Source organism: Planococcus citri, chromosome 4, assembly GCF_950023065.1.
Source record: "Planococcus citri chromosome 4, ihPlaCitr1.1, whole genome shotgun sequence".
NCBI classification, from domain to species: Eukaryota; Metazoa; Arthropoda; class Insecta; order Hemiptera; family Pseudococcidae; genus Planococcus; species Planococcus citri.
This window is the reverse complement of record NC_088680.1, coordinates 892,061-912,274: the sequence shown is the minus strand read 5'-3', so window position 1 is coordinate 912,274 and position 20,214 is coordinate 892,061. Positions and strand designations below refer to the sequence as shown.

Sequence of the window (20,214 nt, the reverse complement as noted above, 5' to 3'; positions counted from 1 at the left end):
ACCTCCCCTGTGGTCCCCAGGACCTTCCCCAATTGGTAAAAGTCCAAAAAAATTGTTGGGGGCCTTGGATGGGGTCCAATTAAAAATCTGACTTCATATTCGTGTTCAGCGCCACCAAAAACATACTATTCCATGTGTCGCACGAACAAAACACTTTTTTGAACTTTTACCCCTTTTGAGGAGGTGCTGGGAGCCGTGCATGGGGTCCTATCGAAAATCTGACGTCATATTCGTGTTCAGCGTAACCAAAAGCATAGAATTCGATAAATCACATGCCCCAGATTTTCTTTCGAAAGTTTCGTCCAAAATTGGGGGTGGGGGTGCTCCCCCTCCACTAAGAAATCCCATCTCGAAACCAAAATATTTCGAAAAATCATCAAAAGGTACATCTATGGAAATTTTTTCAAAATTTTAAATTGTAGCTCCCACTTACAGCTACATTTTGAAATTTCAACTTTCAATTTAAAAGTTCAACTTTCAACTTTTGAAAATTTCAAAATGCTCAAAAACTTGTACTCGTAAATGCAATGCCCTTTCGAACTGTGAAATCAGTTTTGATTAAAGTGTCATAGTTTTTGGAGGAATGGGCTGCTGAAGTTGAGTACCTCGAGACAATGTGAAAATAATGGAAGCCCCCCCACCTGCCCTCTGAGGGGGCTGGGGCCAAACTAATGGCGGGGTTCTTACTTACTGGGTGGGTATATATTGTAAAAAAAATTTGAGCGAAATCGAAAGACATGACTCAAAAACGTTGGTTGAGTTGACATGGAATGACCCGACTATTAGAGGAATGTTTATTTAACCTTCTTTCCAAATGGGTCTTTATGAAGACAAAGTTATTCCGTGTCCCAGAGATATTCACTGTGTATCAGTTTTCATGTTTTGATAATTTGAAAAAACTTCGTTTTTATTAATGTACATTGTATATAGCTAAAATGGTGTCCTCTGTTACCCACTGTCTCCTATTGGGAGAAACAAATACGAGTATAGGTATTTGCCATTATGCGCTTATGAACATTTTTGAAATGTGGACACCTTGTATATTGCTTCGTGATGACTCGAATTCGAATTTGAGCGAATGAAGAGTTCCGGAATCAAAACCAAAAGTGAATGCTCGAGTAGAGGATGTCCTCCATTACTCACTGCCTCTCATTAGGCCACATAACCATAAAATCTGTACTCCGATAACTACGTACCGGTACTTTTTTTCCAAATATTTGCATAAAACGCGTGAACTTGAGCCACTGAATTTGAGGGTGGGTAAGTGGGTAGTGAGAGACCGGAGACCGGAGACGGATGATTGTGAACTCACGTCGCGGTTGTCGGGTGTTGGACTGTTCGCCGTTCGATTGTTGGTGCACGCTAGCACGCTCACGCTGCACGGTGCTTGACTGCTTCGCGCCTCGCGGGCTCGGTGGGTCTGGGCATTACGTTCGCCGGTTCGCCGCGCCGTTCAGCGTTCAGTTCAGTGGTCGTTTGAGCGGAGCGTTCGCCGCCGTTCTCCCGTTCTCCCGTTCTATTCGCCTCGCACTCGCATTCAGTTGGCACTTGGCAGTTTTAGTACTACTCGTGGTGTACGCTGGTGACGGTGGTGTGTTGTTTTGTGCACGGTGATCGCGTGTGTGCGGTGCTTTGCTTAATGTTTCATCGGTACAAGCCAATGTTTTAGCTTCATTTTTCGCCGGCTAGACCTTTTTTTTTCACCATTTTCAAAGGCTTTATTACGTTCACGTGGACTCGTTACGTTAAAATTTTGATAGATTTCCGTCCAGTTCGAACGATCGACACGAGTCGAGTGCCGAGTTGATCTTTTGTTGTTCGAAACTCACGAGTTGTGTTAGTTTGAAATGTGCTAGTGTGATTTTGTCTCCTTAGTGCATCGAATAACTTGGAAATTTAGTATCATCGTCGTATCGATTGTTATGCGAATTTTTGTAATTTTTTTCGTTTTTTCGCGTAAAATGTCGAGTGCACCGGTAATTCGTGTCGGTGAAACCATGAGAACGTAGAAAATTTCGCCATTTCGGTACGGTCAACGTGCCCCCCTAGTGCCTATCTACTCGTACCTATTTGAAGTAATACGGTTCGCGAATACGTAGCCGACTACCATACTACGTTATTATTTATGTAGTTTTGGTCATTACGATTACGACCAGCTGTGATTATATTACTCGTGTAATAATACAATATACTCGTATATAAATGGTATGGTCATTTAAATAGCGGTGATAGTAACCAAGACAACGTTTGAAAAGCCTTCGACACACCGGTCGTGTACTGTACGTGTGTTAAAATCAAAGAACTTCGTTATTGTCGTCGTCGTCGTCGTAGTCGTAGTTGTTGAAAAACACACCTTAAGCTCTTTGTTTTGCTGTATTGTTTTCGTTGTGCTTGTGGTCGTCGTTTTTGTCGTCGAACCCTTGCCACACGCTGCAGCTGCCGCCGTCGCCGCCGCCGCCGACGTCACGTTTCCTCTATAATGGAGACCAGGTATATGATTTGAAATTTTTTTCCGTACGACCTTCTCTGTCAATGCGCTATTAATTATTATATTATAGATTTCCATTCCAAATTATAGACTTTGATCCGATGAGGAGAGTCTACTAGTCTCAGCAATGATCTTCCTAGTATATGTAGGTTGGCACATGCGACCGGCATCATCACGATCTGACGATCTCCACCAATACCTATTACCTTCCCGGCCTAAACTTCCAAATGTACGTACGATTAGGCTAAGTACACGAGTCGATAACCACGAGTAACGTTTCTATATACGATGAGATGATGTTGCCCAAGCCCGAACCCGAGCCACCGCGCCTTCCTTTGTTATTTTTACTTATGGTCGCAGATGGATGTGTGGCTCTCGCTCTCTGCTCTTGCTCTCTGCTCACTGCTCAGTGCAGCACACAGCACACGTTTTTGTCTAGCCTTAGCCTAAGCAACAACGAGTTCGTAGATCGTAGACGCAGTTCATGTTTCACGTATACCGAGAACTCGTCAAAGACAATGAGCTTTCTTCGCTCGTTGTTTCTTCTTCTCTTCATTATACGTATCTCGTATACTCATTTGGTTTCCTGTCTCATTACGGTTTCTTCGAATAATGTCACCAACACGTTAATACTAAACGCATACACTGAAATTTCTAGTATACTTCGAAATTTCGTCATGTGGAATGTCTCTAACGACGTGCTATTGTGAACCGGCTGCTGCTATGACCATTCACTGTGAATCATTATACGAGTACACGAGTATGAATATCCGAGTTGTTGGCGATATCCAGCTGTTGCAGCTCGAAACTCACACACCACACTCAGCTACAGCAGCTATTGAACTTGAAAATCAAATGGCCAAAGCGTGAATGTAGTCTTTGATCGTGATCGCCTTACATTTATGCCTTGCCACCCCAGCCCCACCTTCCGACTACGTCTTTTTTCTCATTTATGTGTAGTATACCCCATTACCCCTTCACCCTTCCTCCCCATCACGTTGAGTACGAGTGATTTAATGTTTCTGGAGGAGAATCAACTTTTGCTACAGACTCCAGATGAGTACAAAAGTGGCGGAAATCGATTCGGGGGGGGAGGGTCGACCTTTTGGTTTGAAGAAATTTCGAGTGATTTGTTGCAAAAATTGACGATTTTGAAATTTTTCAAAAATTGAGATTTTCAACTTGAAAAAAATCATTTTTTGACCTTTCACCTCGAATTCGAAATTTCGAACTTGTGATTGTGATCAATTTTCAGCTGCCGACATTGATTATAACAACGCCTTTTGGGACGATTTGAAATTGTTGAAAAAAGTCAATTTTTGCTCGAGGTTCCAGATCGGTTCGAAAATGATTGCAATCGTTTTGAGGGGGGGGGGGGGTCTAACTTATTTGATTCAAGATCTGGATGCCATGCTCTTTCAGTGAACCAAATTTCAGCTCAATTAGAGTTGACTGGTTGTGTTTCTTTATCATAGCTGTCTGAATGGCGGTCTTCAGCCTAAAACAGCTCCATATTGCCCTCTTGCGAATGTCTATCAATACACCATCTCGTTACGATGTTGAAATTTTGTCAAGTTGGCGCGCATTTATAGCTTTATAATGATATATTCGATGGTACATATATTGTGTGAAATGGGTGAATACGATGCAAGTGTGCGATGATTCGAGTTCATTGTCGGATTATTATACGTACCTACTCGTATATAGGGGTACATTGTATCTCGTCTTCCGTTTCCGAAGCGATCATTTCTCTGAACCGGGTGTTTCCCATATTGCGAACCAGCCATCTCAATGGTGAAATCGTAGAGTGCGAACACTTGCACCTTTTTTTTTTTTGTTGGACCGAGTTCACTAGCCGAGAATTCAGACAGGGAGATGTTGAAATTTCCTGTAGTATCGAGGGGCGACGTTGGTAAGATCGATTACTTATATGGTACCATTGCCATTCGTGCGGAGAAAGGAACCTCTCGAAATATTCTCCTCTGCGATTTGAACGAAATCGTGATTTTTGGAACGAGCGTGGTCCGAAACCCCCATAACCGAAATTTTCAGCTGTGCGAATTGATTTTTGGAGTTTCGACAAATTCTTTGGAAATCCAAAATTTTGACTGGAGTGTTTTTTTGTCCAGCATATTTCTATGTGAGGAAGAATTGAAAAAAAAATTTGTTGGAACAGAAAATATTTGATTTCTTTTGAATTTTTTTCTCACGAAGTACAGGTTTTGTGGAAATCGGTTCAAATGTGGACAAACTTGTTGAATAGGTTAAAAACGAACCAAAACTAAATTTTTTGCTACCCAAATTGATTTTCATGTTTTTTGAAGAAATTTTGAAGTTCTGGAGTAATCGAAAATTTCACTAGAGTCTCCGGAATGGTTCGAAGTGGTGAATTTTGGATTTCAAGGCTTGCTCCCTGACAACATAGAAATTTCATCAACATTTCCAAAAAAATCGTTCGAATATAACTTTTTTGAATTTTTTTTTTTCATCGAAAATTGCACTGGAGGTTTTAAAATGCCCGGAAATGGCAAAATTTGGCAAAGCAGTTGATGTTAGTTTTAGGACTAATTTTCTTCTATGTATTAAATACATAAATTGCGCACCTTCACAAAAGAAATTTCAGAAATATCGAAAAATTGCCATTGAAAACTAAAAAAAGAAAAAGAAAATCTAGAGGAGGGGTGAAATTTGACAAAAAATAAGCTTTAAGCAATTTTGTGAAAAAAAAGACAGGACTTTTGTTTGGCAAATTTTGAAACAAAAACAGGACTTTTTGGACGTTTTCTCAAAAAAACCACCAATTTTTTTGCAATTTTTGCAAAAATTACGACCATTTGACTACTTTATGAAGAAACTACTTTCTGATAATTTTGACGAAAAAACCGACAACTATTCCTAAACTTGTGAAAAATTGAGGGTCTTTGACAATTTTGACAAAAAACAGGAACTTTTTGACTATTCTAGCAAAACCCGGGTTTTTGGGGTAATCTTGATAAGAACAGGGCTGTTTGACATTTTTTAACAAAAATAGGCTTTTTTGAAAAATTTAACAAAAATGGACCCTTGACGCTTTTTGATGTCTTTTTCCAAAAATTGCACATTTTGACTTGCAAGTTTGACCAAAAAAACAGCGCTTTTCTTTTGCAATTTTGAAACAAAAAAGGCGAAAATCAATTCTTTGTGGATGTTTTTAGTGGAAAGGGGGTACAAAAAATTATGGACTGACAACTTTGGAGAATTAGCGTGCCCCCTCCCCCCAAACACGTTTTTTTCTTTTTTTTAAAGTAAATCGTCGAAAAGTGTTGATTTTGACTTTTCAAAAATGCTCCAAAATAATCGAATACTTAATGAATAATTTAGACTACTGAAATTTTTCTTGTGGCGGTTTCAGAATCTGCTTTCTCCGAAATTCGCGGTCTCTTTCAAATCGAATACAGACACCTCGAGAGGTTTCCTCGTAAGACAGAGATCTGGATCCTATATGTGTACTCGTGAGCTTTACTGTTATTTTTGGATCAGTTGAAAGCTAAATTTTTTTCCAAACAAGTGTCCGAGTTGCAATGCATTGATTTTGGAAAGAAGAGAGAGATGTTCATGCTCAAATAATGTATTTTGTAGCTCTGTTTCAGGAATCAATTTTCGAATTTTGCAATGCTAATTTTGTTTACTCGTTTTTTCGTTATTTTTGAGCAATTTTTTGTGCTCTGGTGTTCATTGGATGAATTAAAATTCAGAAAAGTATCATTTGGCTTTGGATTTTGAAATTTTAGGAGTTGAATTAGAATGTCAGATCGGTAAGAACATGGTCGCTTACAGCTTTTTTGCATTTAGATCACACCTCACGCACTATGTACGTACCAGTGTTGTAAAGGTAATAGATAGAGAACAGAAAGGGAAGCGAAAGTGGAATACGTAATACGTAATGTACGATATGCCTATGAACTTTGTTGCGAAAAAATTGCGTTATGATTTGAAAGAGAAATTCAAAATAGGTGTAAGTTATACTCGTACGAGTCGATTGTGGTGTTGGTACGTGGAGACATGTCGAGTTATCAGTAGGTCTAGGTACCTACAAATAGGCTGATAATTGAAAGACAGCTTTTAGTAAGTGTACTGTTCGGTGCACAGTGCACATAGAGAGGTAGGTAATTATTGGTCGCAATATAGTATTAATTTACAGCGTGACCGCGCCAACTTATAGGTGAAGAGGTCGCGACTGTAGTGATAAGGTGTGTATGTGTACTCGTACGAGTAGAAGGGTTGTGCGACGTATGGTGAGCACTGAGCATACTATACGAGTACATACGTATTACGTACGAGTATATGGCCAGGGTAAAAGAGAGAGTGAGCAGGGTAAGGTAAACCTTTTAACTGTAAACAGGGTACGCGGTATACTGTAATAAATTTTTGGCAGGAGGGGCAGGGGCCGAGGCCGGGTTGCGATCGAATTTTACTCGGGTTAATTTTGTAACGGTAGAAGATTCGCAGCACCGGCAGTGTGTTGAAAAGAGAAAGAGAGCTCGATACGAGTATAGAGTAGAAATAACGCGTCGCGTCGTTACCCTCTTTTTTGTTGCTGGAAATTTTTTTCCACTCGACTCTGCAGTTGTCGAGTAATATGGTTGAACCTCGTGTGTTCACTGTTCACTGTTCAGCGGTAACCTGCCGAACCAGTTTTTAAGCTTGTACTTTTTTTCTTTCTTTCTTTCTTTCTCCGTCTGTTTCTGTTTCTGTTTCTGTCTCTGTTTGTTGTCAGCGATGGTGGTGGTGGTGTGCGTGATGTTTATGGAAGCGTGTACCTTCGTACGAGTACAGCTGAAGAGAGACGCCGATGGTTTTGTGTTGACAAACAGCTATGGGTTGATCGCACTTTGGATTCGTGGCTTTAAGCAGAGATCCTGAAGTTTGGTTCGAGTTTTTGGTAGGTTTAGTCGATGGTTTTTTTATTCGAACAAGGTACCTAAGGCCTATGGGTTTTAGGCTTTTAGGTTTCTTTATTTGTTCGAGGAATCAGCATAGGTGTAAGGGGCTGACGGAACTGAGATCAATGTCATTGAGCTTTGTATTCTTAGAGACTTCAGTAGCTGGACCATTACGAATCGGATTGTATTCAGATTTGCGAACCTTTCATTTTGGGTTCTCAGGCTTCAAGTTTCAATTTTTGCTACCTCAATCAATCAATCAATCAATATTTATTTATTTCCAAACAAGATATTACAAAATACAAAATACCCCCCCCCCGCGCAATTACGCGAGCGAGAGGACCTCCATGGTAACATAACAGTAAATGAAATAAAATTTTACAAATTAAAGAAGGGAAGAAAATAGAAAAGAAAAACAAACAAACAAAACAAAAATAAATAAATGAATTTAAAACAAAGCTAAAAATAATTGCAGCATCGAAAAATTTGAAAACTGTGAAGGAACACATTGGTGAAAACTGAAGTGAATGCATCTACCGCAGAACAACAGGACCCTACATAATGTAAGCAAACAAAAATAGACATGTGATGTAGTACATACTACCCAGTGGTCTGTAAGGTGTTTTCGCTCTCCAGTAGCCATCGCACTAGTGCCAGCCAAGAGCCCAAACCTCTACTCATCACTGCATTAAACAGCCTTGGCACACACCACGGGGCCTGAGTACCCGATCTATCTCGTCGGTAACTAGGTAATTTTTCTTCCCCTCTCATTCACATAAACTCTAAATTTGGACCTATTCTTTGTACATATGTAGTCAATTGCCTGGACTTGATAGAGTTTTTGAATAGGCAGAATTTCTAGGTTTTGAAAATCGGTTTTTTGTACTTTCTCCCCTCTTCTTACCTACAATGCTCCTAACTGCCCATTTTTGTAGAATATTATGAATAGGTTCCAAGTGACAGGCCACTACTCCCCCCCCCCCCCGATAAACAAGGCATACTGGAGCACAGATTGATAAAGAGCATAATAAATTTTTACCATGTGTTGAGTGCCAAAATGTTGTGCCAAGAAACGAATCAAATAGTTTAGTTTTCTAAGTTTAGTTTGCAAGTATAAGCTCTGTTCTTTCCAAATCAATTTGGAATCAATCATTATTTCGAGGTACCAAGTTGACTCAACTGGGATAGGGGCATGCAGCCACACGGAGCCCCACAATCCGGGCTTTCACTCAAGTAGCACCTAAACCCCAGGTTGGGGGAAACCCTTGACCAAAACTTGACAATTTTGATTTGGACAAATTTGGTTTTAATTTATGTTGCCAGAACCAGCCTCCCAATATTTTCAAATCTTTGTTAATGAACTTAATAAGATCTCCTTGATTTTTAGCCCTATTTACTAAAGCTGTATCATCTGCAAATCCATATAATGTACCACTTAATTTTAGTTAAAAAATGTCATTAATGTAAATTTAAAAGAGGATTGGACCTAGTATGCTGCCCTGTGGTACCCCATGCACTACAGATAAGAAATTCCCAATTTTATTCCCAACTTTAACAGCTTGAGTTCTTCCCTCCAGGTAGGACCCAAACCAGTCATGCTGCACACCCCTTATCTCACAGTTCCAGAGCTTCTGTAAAAGAATCCCAGCATCAACTGTGTCAAATGCCTTACTGAAATTGAGGTATACTGCCGCAACACTATCACCCGCATCAAGATCATCAACTACTTCAGTAATATGATCAAATAGGGCATCACTAGTACTCTTCCCAGACAAAAATCCGTATTGCTGTTTTGAAAAGAAATCTTTTGAATGCGGGAAGTTTAAAATTTGATTTTTTACAACTTTTTCAAAAAATTTTGATAGTATTGAAAGAAGGGAGATTGGCCTGTAATGTTCCATAAATAATTTACTCTTGTTCTTATGAACAGGGACAACAATGACCTTTTTCAAAGACCTAGGAAATTTTCCTTGATTTATTGATTTATTTAAAATGTCAGCGATAACTGGTGCCAAAATAACAGAATTTTCCTTAAACAGTTTTGCTGGAATGTTATCATGTCCCATAGATGGTTTGTTTGGGAGACTTGAGACCTCAGCATGAATCTCATCACATGTCACTGGTGGGAACCCTAGGCTATTTATAATTTTCTTGGCTGGGTAAGCACTGTTTGTATCAAGGTTTTGGAATTCATTTGAGATTTTATCAACAAAGTCGATAACAAATCTATTAAATTCATTAGAGACCTTAATTTTATTTCCCTCAACCAAAACCTCCTCCTGATTTATTCTAATTTTAGTCAGTTTATCCCTCTGCTTATCCCTGATCAAATCTATATGTTGCCAGTACTTCCTCGGGTCATTTTTACATTTTTCCAAAAACCCAGAATGGTAGACCAATTTATCCCTCTGACTCTACTGAACCACTAATTTTGACATTTGTTTATAGCCTACTCCTGAGTAATTTCTAAATTTGTGGGATTTTTTTTCATTTTTTTTATATAACTTTGATTTTTCCTCAGATAAGTAAGCCAAATAAGCGGAAGTATATGGTATTCTTTTTTTGAATGTTTTTTTATAAGTAACTGACTTGGTACAAGATGCCATTCTCGACTTAAGTTCATCCAGAAACAAATCACACGCCTCATCCACTTCCATAGCATCCATAGCCCTAAAAACGTCTCCCCAAGTAACATGTCTCATTTTGAGTGTCAGTGCTTTCCAATCTGTAATCTCAAGATTACATAACTCTAATGACACTGTGCTCTGGACAATGCACAATAAAGTTAGCTTTTGACTTGTAAAAAGTACGTTTTTAATGTTTTTTTTCCGAGATTATAAAATCTGAAGTGCAGTGTTTATGACTGATGCAGGATGCAAGTCCCACCAACAATATCTCAACTTGCCATTGCATTGACTGTTCAATCTGTTTGTTCAATTTGCTGCAGTCCTGTGCTATGAGCACTGGCTGTAAAAGTACATACAGAGTTGAAAACATGGAGATTGGAGAAACAAAGAAAGGAACAGTAAAAGAGAGTGCCTAAAAGCTGAAGCCTGGTGCTGTGTGACGATGAAATGCGCGTGTACACACTGTATGGTGTATGGTGTATGGTGTACCATGTACTATCAACTATGTGTACACGAATAGAAACAAATCCATCACACTCGCACACACAGTTGAAAATGTAAAGAGAAAGATGCCCAACTCCTGTGTGTATAGTGTATCTGTATACATACAATAATTTTGAATGGGGTGAAAAAGTATACAGATACACGACGACTACGACGGCGGTGTCAGCTGTTCATCGTCGTCGCGATCGCTGTGGCTGTGGCTGTATTCAGTGCTCATTTCTCGATTCTCGCTGCCGCTGCTAACCTAACTCCTAAGTAAGTGCTAAACAAGTTACCAAGTTGGTTTCTTGAGTTTCGGGCTTGGGCTCGGGCTCGCGAGCTCGAGCTAAAGCCCGGGTATCGTATGATTCACACCTATCTAGTTGGTCTCAGCGTCGATACTCCTCGTACTCGTACATCTTCCCCGACTGCTGCGTCCTTTATTGCTCGAGCATTAGACGGCCCGCACGGCCGGTTGTTCGGCCCTCGGCGCAGCATGGTTCGGTTTTCTTGATTCTTTTTTTTCATAAAGGGTCTCTTTCTTTCTTTCTTTCCTTCTCGCTTCGACGATGATTTTGATTATCGACCGAACGCCGCTTAACTACAGCTGTTCGATACCGGTACCTGAGAAAAGGTTTTCTCACATACCTTCGTCGCATATACACTCGTATACTCGTACGAATAGGTAAAGTAGATTGGGTATGGGTATTGGGTACCTAAGGTTTTGAACCTTTATGGGTATACCTAGACCTGCGTGTACGTACGAACCCTCTTCCTTAAATGGGCGATGACACCATTAGCTAAGTAATATATTCTAGTCTCGTAGCATTGTCTAAAGTAACGGCGCGGTGTGTCTTGATCGTCGTCGCCGTCGTCGAGTTATATAATCTTACAGGACCAAGTACCGAATTACCGACAACACAACGACGAAATAGGCGAAATGCCACTAGAAAGGTTCGCGCTCGTAGCAATACCATTTGCCTACACCACACCACCGTAAAACCATATTGCATGTGCATGTGTTTGTTTGATGCACATCGATGCCGATGCCGATGCAGAATGCTATACATATTACTCGTAGACGTTGATTCGCCGTGTAACCGGTGTTCACTTTCCCATGTACATGAAACCGAGCCAGGTACATATGTTGTACCTACTTGGGTGTTTTGATCGATAATACTCTTACCTACGTATTTATTACGCACTACTCGTACTCTGCAGTGCATCGCAGTTGCAATGTTTACTGTTTAGTTGGGTGTTTCGTTCCTTTAACGAATAATTTCTGATATTTAGGCCAAAAAAAGCTATAAAATGTACCGGAAGTTCGAAATTTTTCCTTTCATAATTGAAAAAATTCGTGAAATATCAAAATTTTCAGTACATTTGTGCTTTATTTGGTTGCGAGCAGTGTTTTTTTCACTTTTCTGTCAACATTAGTATCTAGGTATAAAAATAGTTTAGTTATTTATGAAAAAAATTCAAAAATGCCAAAATTTTTCAATCGTGGCAAATTTTTGAAATTTCCACGAATGGCTTTGTCTTGCCTGAAAACCATCCCCTAAATCCGAATTTCAAAAATTCGTGCTTTTCTGGAGCCTCCAGCGCGATTTTCGATTTCTCCAGTATTTTAAAAGTTCTCCAGAAGGTTCACCTGCAACCAAGCTCCGGAATTTGAATTTCACCATTTCCTAACTTTTGCATTTTCTTTTCCTAGAAGGGGTGGAAATTAGTTTAGGCAGCTAAAAAACGAGTTGTCGCTAATTGTAGACCCATTCCATATTTTCAAATGGACAATTGAAAAGCGTTTTTCCTGACCAGAACACTTTTAATGATGACTGGAGAACGCTGGTCAAAAAACATCCTCGAGGTGTCCGCCTGGAAATCGACTCAAATGAAGATAAACGTTTCAAACAGGTTAAGAATAAGGCGCAACTCGATTTTCAGACGTCCAAATTAATTTTAATGCTATTTAGAGAAATTTTGAAATTCTGGAAAATTTTAAAAATTCACGCAGGAGCCTTCAGAATGACCGGAAATGGTGAAATTTGGTTCGACATTTTGTTATGGTCAATTTTGAATGTCCAAGCATCGAGAAATGAATTACTCGTAGAATAGAAATTTTGGTTATGAGGGTTTCAGATCATGCTCGTTCCAAAAATCGCGATCCCGTTCTTTTCTTTGCAGAAAAAAAATCATAAAATTTTCAAATCGTCGACTTTCAATTCTGAGTCGAGCTTGGCCCTCAGATTATTCAATCGTGCTTTTCAATAAGGTTATTAGTGTCTGTTGTCGGGGGGGGGGATGTTTGCCAAAGAATGCTTCGAAGGGAAAATTACTCCTCTTCGAGCATCAGAAATGCAGGGGGTCGTACAGTTACTAAATTTACTTTTTAATTTCAATTTTCAAATATTCGATTTTCCAAATCTAGGACCATACGTCTTTGAAAAAACAAAAAAAAATATTAAAACAGCTTCGTTTTTTGCTAAAAAAAAAAATGCCAAAAATTGTGGTTTCTCGCTAAAAATCCCAAGAAGTCTGATTTTTTTTCACCAAAATCTTGCTTCTTTGTCAATTATTGTTCAAAAGTCCTGCTTTTGAGTAAAATTGGTTTTTGTCAAAATTGTTGAAAAATATTGGGTACCTACTTTTTTTTCTCCCTGAAATTGAGTAGGTATTCAAAAGTTACCAACTTATCTTGCTTTTTATCAAAAAGTTGCAAAATAGTTCAATTTTTTGACAGATATTGTGAAAAAAATCATTTTTTTCCAAATTTGTAAAACACGTCTTGTTTTTTGGCAATATTGTCAAAGTTTTTCTTTTCAACGCAGGCTTGCATTTTTCCAATATATTTCCAAAAATTCCCACCTTTTGGCAAAATTACAAAAAAATTTCGCTTTTTTACCAAAAAATTGTTGAGAAATCTTGTTTTTTGATAAAATTATCGTCGAAGCGTTTTCTGCCAAAAATAGCAAAATAGTCTCGTCCTTCGTCTAAATTACCAAAAAGTGTTTTTTTTTTCAAAAATTGCATAAATTTCCTGCTTTTTGTTGAAAATTCCAATAATTGTCCCAAAAAGTCGGTTTTTGGCAAAAATTGCTAAAAAGCCCATTCTTTTGCGGAAATTGTAAAAAAAAGGTCAATGCTCTCAAATGCTCTCGGTTTTTTTAGATTTAAATTTAAATTAAAAAGTTTTGGTTTTTAGTTGTTTTGCCACTTTTTTAGTTAGGTACTCATATTATGTACTTTTTTGGAAAAAAGAGTACGAGCCAGAGGACGTGTGAAAAATAAGGAAAGCTGCGACCATACTGGTGGATGAGGGTTTCTCAAAATTTGACACAAGTTTTGAGATATTTGAAATTTACCTAAGCATGGTGCTCTCCATGGTTACCAATTTGTGATCGGTTGGGAGAAGATTTTCATCTGATGTGGAATCATAAATTTGAGTTGAGTTGATGAAAATCCAGCTGATCTCCTATTTCGCCGTAGTAATCACCTTTTAAATGCCTATACTGGAATATACTGGAGCGATACGATAAACGAAAATAGCGTATAAGAACGATTTAGCACCTATTTACATGTGACAATGAGAGAAAGTCAAGTTCTACCCTTATTTTCCACGAGAAAATTCGTCATCGACGACGATAAACCGATTACCTATATAATACCTAGTCTGTTGCTTTTTAAACGTCTGGAGTAGTTTTTTTTTTCTTGGCGGAATTTGTTTTTTTTTCTCTCTTCCTCTTGGCGGGAAGCGATCGAGACGTGGTTTGCATTCGATTTAATATATACTCGTAGTAACGTGAAAGATGTACGATGAGAGGATGTGAGGCAGCAGCAGAGGAGGTGCAGAAAAAAGGAGGAAAAAAATGATGGTAATGATACGCGAAATGGAATGAGGATGAAGGTGGAGGCGCGCGTCGTCGTCCTTAATGGTTGCTATAGTACGTGTGCAGTGTCAGTGTACACTGTACACTGTACATGTTTTGGAATGGAATGAAATGGAATTGAATTGCGTATTTCATTGGTAAAGTTGAAAGTACGCTGGCTTGAGAGAGTCGGAGTTGGAGTCGGAGTCGGCAGCAGTAAAATCAATAATAAAACTGATCCTCTGGTTGGCGTACGGCGGCGTACGACGCAGCGCGGTGGTTTCCCTGCCAACGTCACTGCCATGCCATGCCATGCGATGCTACCGTTCGCCGTTTGCCGTTCGCGTCGTCGGTCTCGTTGAATGCATATTTAAGGGTGTACGTTGAATTTCAGTTTCTAGAAGGGCGCATAAGGGAGGCGACATTCCGCCGTTATTATTTTGCAGATTGAGCAACGTTGCCGCATTTCTACGTACGTACGCCGCCGCCGGTCTCTCCGTCTCTCAGCTATAACGTAACCCTGTGATCGAAATTTCGGCTTTCGTCATGCCACTTTGCGAGCCGGCGAATAATGGGGAAAGTTGCGGTCGATGCATTTTAAATGCGAGCGCAAATGGACGCACTAGTCACTTTCGCTAACAGTAACGTTGATGCGAGCAAATGAAAATGGACGAATACGTACCATATCTTTTGAAATTAAAATTGCACTCGTACTTACAATTTCACCACCGAGGCAACTAAAGGTATATGTAGGGACATACATGGCTATAGGTACCAACTTACCAAGTACCAACGGATGAGATGAAGGTCGAAAATCACACATTTCGCTGGCTGAAATTCTCATAGGATCGTGTGACGTAAAGGCAAAGGTCATTGAACGCTCGTATACAAAGGTATTAAAGCACGTTCGGTGCGCGAAACGAAACCCTCCCCTAATGTGTGCATTAGAATACGTATTTGGGAACGTATCTTAATGTATAATGTTCACTGTTCAGTGTTCAGCTTCGGCTCGTTTTGCGATATGCTGATGCTCGCTCGTCGTGCTGGGGAGAGAGTCGTTTGCCCCTTCGGAGAACCATATGCTGACTAGCTTGCGATTATATGTATACGAGTAGAGTGTAAAGCTAAAGATGGTACTGTACAGATGCACTCGTGCTCGTGTAGCATATACTCGTGAAAAGAAGATTACATGTGGCATTGAGTAACTCTCTGTGTGTCGGTTCTTCTTTTTTTGTCATTTTGAAGTTTCAGCAACACGACACTACGTTGGTAATGTTGAATAGAACACGAAACGTGTTCTCTAGTTTTTGTTGAAATGTTGGAATGATTTTTAAAATAGATATTTGAAATGGTGGTTTGCTTAATCGTTGTAAAATCGTAAAAAATGTCTTGATTTTCTCACATGCCCTTGAAACTTTGAAAAAAATGTGCTCGAGAGAGTGAAAACTGTAAAAAAGCAACGATTCTTTTTGGTTTCAAAATTGTCAAAAAAAGACCTGTTTTTGGTCTGAACTTTCAGAAAGTTCTATGTTTGCCAAAATTACCGAGGGAAGAAATCCTAATTACTAGACTAAGAATAGGCCACACAAAAATTACTCATAACCACTTATACCAAAAAGAACCAAAACCCTCATGCCAATTTTGCAGAAACGAACCCACATCCATCCAACACATACTTTTCAACTGTCCCCAACTAAAACAAAACAGACTTACACTACAGATAAAAGAAAACCCACCTACTATCCCTGACGAACCCTCAGAAATTCAAAAATTCATATCAACCTCACAAACCAAATCTAACCCCCCCCCCTTACGGGTGTAATAATCTTGTAATTATAAACATCAAAAAAAAAATTCCTACTTTCTTGCCCAAACATCCGAAACGTTTTGATTTTCGTCTTAGCTGTCTAAAAAGTCCTGTTTTTGCCTTAATTATAATTTGTAAATAAATTTCGATGTTTTGGCATAATTACCAAAAAATGTGTGTATTTCACCAAAATTGCCAAAGAAAGGCTTGGTTTTGTTGCAATTATCATAAAGTTCCATTTGTTGTCAAACTTGTCGAGAAGTGCTAATTTTTTTCTGAACTGCCTAGAAATTCCCGCTTATTTTCCTGAACAGTCAAAAAGTATCGATTTTTGGCATAGTTATCTAAAAAGTCTTGTTTTTTTTCAAATTTCCTAATAAAATCCTCGTTTTTTGACAAAAATGTAAAAATTCTGTTTTTTTTTGCAACAATTAGACCTCCCCCCCCCCCCCCGCCAAAAAAACTGATATTTTACCGTGATTGTCAAAAATTCATACGAAAAATTCCCATTTTCACTAAAACTGTTAGTACAAATTTGAAAATGCCATTTTTGTCAATGTCAAACATCTTAATTTTTTCTAAAGAAACTACTTTTTGCCAAAATTTCTCAAAAGGTTGTATTTGTTATAGGTACCCAAATTGTTGAAAAATTCTCTTTTTATTTTTCCCCTAAAAATGCCGTTCTGTTTTCTGTTGAAAATGTGAAAAAACGTTCACCAGAAAGATCATTTTCTTGTCTAAATTATCAAAAACAAAACAGACTTACACTACAGATAAAAGAAAACCCACCTATCATCCCTCACGAACCCCCTGAAATACAAAAATTCATCTCCCTAATAAAAAATATCAACCTCACAACCCCCCCTCCCCTCCCCTCCCATTACGGGTGTAATAATCTTGAAATTAAAAACACCCAAAAAAGAAGAAAAAAAAGTCCCCAAAAAGACTGGTTTTTGAAGAAATTCCTAAAAAAAGGTCCTGTTTTTTCAATATTCCAAGACAATTGACAAAAAATTTATGAATATCGCCAAAATTTCAAAAAAGTTTTGCTTTTGTCAAATTGTCAAAATGTTCCACTTTTTCTCAAAACTATTGAAAAGTTACAATTTTTATTTAAAACTGCCCCGAAATTTCTACGTTGTCTAAACAACCAAAACGTATTGATTTTTGTCTTAGCTATCCAAATAGTCTTGTTTTTTTTTTAAATTCCCAAATAAAAGCACCTTCTTTTTTTTTACCAAAAAAACAAAAATCTTGTTTTTTGCTTGAATCCCCCCCCCCCCCCAACAATTTTCTACCATAATAGCCAAAAAAGTACTCATTTTGGACATAATTGCTCAAAGTCTCAATTTTTCCAAAAAAAACCTATAGTTTTTGTCGAAAGTCCTCGAGAGGTAATGTCTCTCTCCCCTCCCCCCTCATTATCAAAAAAATTCTCATTTTCTCTAAAATTGTCAGAAAATATCCTATTTCTGTCAAAATTGTCAAAAGTTTTCAAAAAGATGTCCTGTTTTTTACCCAAATTGTCATAAAGTCCTCTTTTCTTCTTAAAATGTCACGAAAGCCATGTTTTCTGTTGTTTGTTAATGTAAAAAAAAATCTTATTTCAGCCAAAATTGTCCAAAACAAGACCTGTTTTCTTTTCTGCCCAAACTGCTGGGAAAAATTATGTTTTCTGCTTGAAATTGTAGAGGAAGTCCTGTTTTCTGTGTATGCTGTCGTAAAAAGACTTGTTCTCTGTCAACTTGAAGGAAGTACCGTTTTTCGCCAAAAATTACCGAAAAAGGGTCCTAACTTCTGCTAAATTCTTCCAAAGTTCTCAAAAGTCTTCATTTTTGTCAAAACCGTTGAAAAATTCTAATTTTTTGTCAGAAAAAATCAAAATCTTGTTTTTCTTGACAATTCTCAAGAAATCCTTTTTTTTGATAAACTGTCATTAAAAGGTTCTGATTTTAGCCAAAATTGCCAAAAAAAATGTTGTCTAAAGTGCCAGAAAAAGTATTTTGTTGTGTTTTTTTGTCAAAATTGCAAGTTTTGCTTTTTTTTTGTTTCTTCGACCAACCTTTGTAAGTTTTCCATCCCCCCTCATTATAGACACTGGACCTGCGTATAAGACAACCAACTGGCAGCCATCTTGGCAAAAAAACTTGAGTAACGCCAATTTATCCCGCTGGGTGATCTTGGCAGCGCTGTACTTCAATTTTGCAGGCAACAGGGAAGAGGGAGGGTTGTGTAGTTCGCGAGGTACTCCTGGCTGCGCGCGCAGTCAGGAGTACCTCGCGAACTACACAACCCTCCCTCTTCCCTGTTGCCTGCAAAATTGAAGTACAGCGCTGCCAAGATCACCCAGCGGGATAAATTGGCGTTACTCAAGATTCCCTTACCGTTTCCGTTCCCCTCGGCCTGCAGTTGGTTGTCTTATACGCAGGTCCAGTGTCTATACCCCTCATTTTTACTAGTTCTCTTTGAAAATGGAAACATTTTGGCCCTAAAAAATTCTAGCTGTGTAAATTTGAAACCTCCTTTCCACTAAATGGATTTTTCAAAGCTTTGTAAAAATTGTAAAAATTGATTTGAAAATCCGAGAAGTAGCAGGTGGACTTGTAGGTACCGAAGCTCCAGTGTGGCCCCCTTTTCATGACATGTTATAAGAATCCTCCAGACCTGCATGTCAGCAATTCAGAAGTTCCTTCAATTGATGAGAAATTGAGTCGGTGCTCTAGATAGAATTCTTGATTCAATTTTTCTGTGTTTGTGAAGAACACTGATCTGAGATAAAAAGATGTTGAAATTTGTAAATTGCAAGGAAATCGATTTTGAACCTTAACCTTATTTTCTGATCGCTCATCTCATTAGTGTACTTGGAAACGTGAGGAGGATTACGCGTGTCGCTGTCGACTGTCGAGGATAAGAGGATGAAAACGAATCGATGTTGCCACGTGTACTCGTGTGGCATGGCTCGGTGTGAAAGCAAAGCAGATAACTATAGATTACTAGATGCGAGAGATGTTATTGGTAATACGAGTATGAGTACGAGTACGTTTGACCGTCAGCGTCAGTATCAAGAAGCATCTGAAGAGAAGAGTTAGCGTCATAAATTGTATGTGTACGAGTATGTCTATGTACATACAATAAACCGGCATCCTTGTAACCTCGCAAATGATGATGTACCTAGTACCTACCTTTATCTGCGGCTCACACGTGATGTTCGTTTCGATTTCGAACGTCATAAAACGTAATCGCGTATGCGAGTATCTTTGAATAAATCGTAGACGTCCTAATACGAGTAGTATGTAATTGTGAATTACAGCCGGTATTACGACGACGACGACGACGACGCCTTCTGCTGACGAATCAATGAAAGTGACTTTTTTGTTACGCTGTAATGGTCGCGGGTACTACTCGTAGCACTTGCAATTGAAATTGAGTAATAAATTTGCTATAGTACTCGGAGGTGTTGAAGGGAAACGAATCGTATTGAAAAATTTCATGTAGGAAACATCGTTACTGTTCTCTGTTCACCTTTTTTTTCATGATAGAGAACGGTTTAGTGCAGGTAATTCAGGCAATAAAAATACTAGAACAGCGTTTGGGTTAAATGTGAGATTTTGCACAGAAATTTTGAAGCGTGGTCTTTTTATGTACAAATTATACCTGGTTGGTTTAGACTATCTTTCTGGTGTATTTGTTTGATTGAATTGTGCATTATCTCTAAAAGTCTTAAAGATGGATGCTGCGTACATTTGAACCTGTTGATTTGACATTTGACTTGACCGTCTGAACGAAAGGCTACAATATTTTGTAAAGAACGAAAATGAACATAGAAATAATAAGTCATTAGCTTATTACATATCTGTCCCGAAATTGTGAAGAGAGGGTGTCATATAAGTCAATCACTGCGTGTGTTTGATTATTTTGTTTTTTTGTGCCAATATGGTATGTGTATTGTGTGTGTGTGTGTAGTGCAAACTAGATATCCAAATCATACGTTATTTTAAATTAAGTACGACGTACGGTCAAT

General features: G+C 38.6%; 1 protein-coding gene across 4 annotated transcripts in view; it reads left to right on the top strand.

The window, feature by feature from the left end:
• Nucleotides 1-20,214, top strand: part of gus (gustavus) — a 65,732-nt gene that overhangs the window by 31,152 nt on the left and 14,366 nt on the right. Inside the window, exon 1 of one of the 4 annotated variants that reach the window (XM_065359746.1) lies at nucleotides 1,566-2,490. The exons of the other annotated variants lie outside the window; for them this stretch is intronic. Within the exon in view, the coding sequence (XP_065215818.1) occupies nucleotides 2,480-2,490 (11 nt within the window). The 5' untranslated portion in view covers nucleotides 1,566-2,479. Of the gene's footprint in view, nucleotides 1-1,565; nucleotides 2,491-20,214 lie in introns of those variants that run through there. 4 annotated transcript variants of the gene reach the window in all.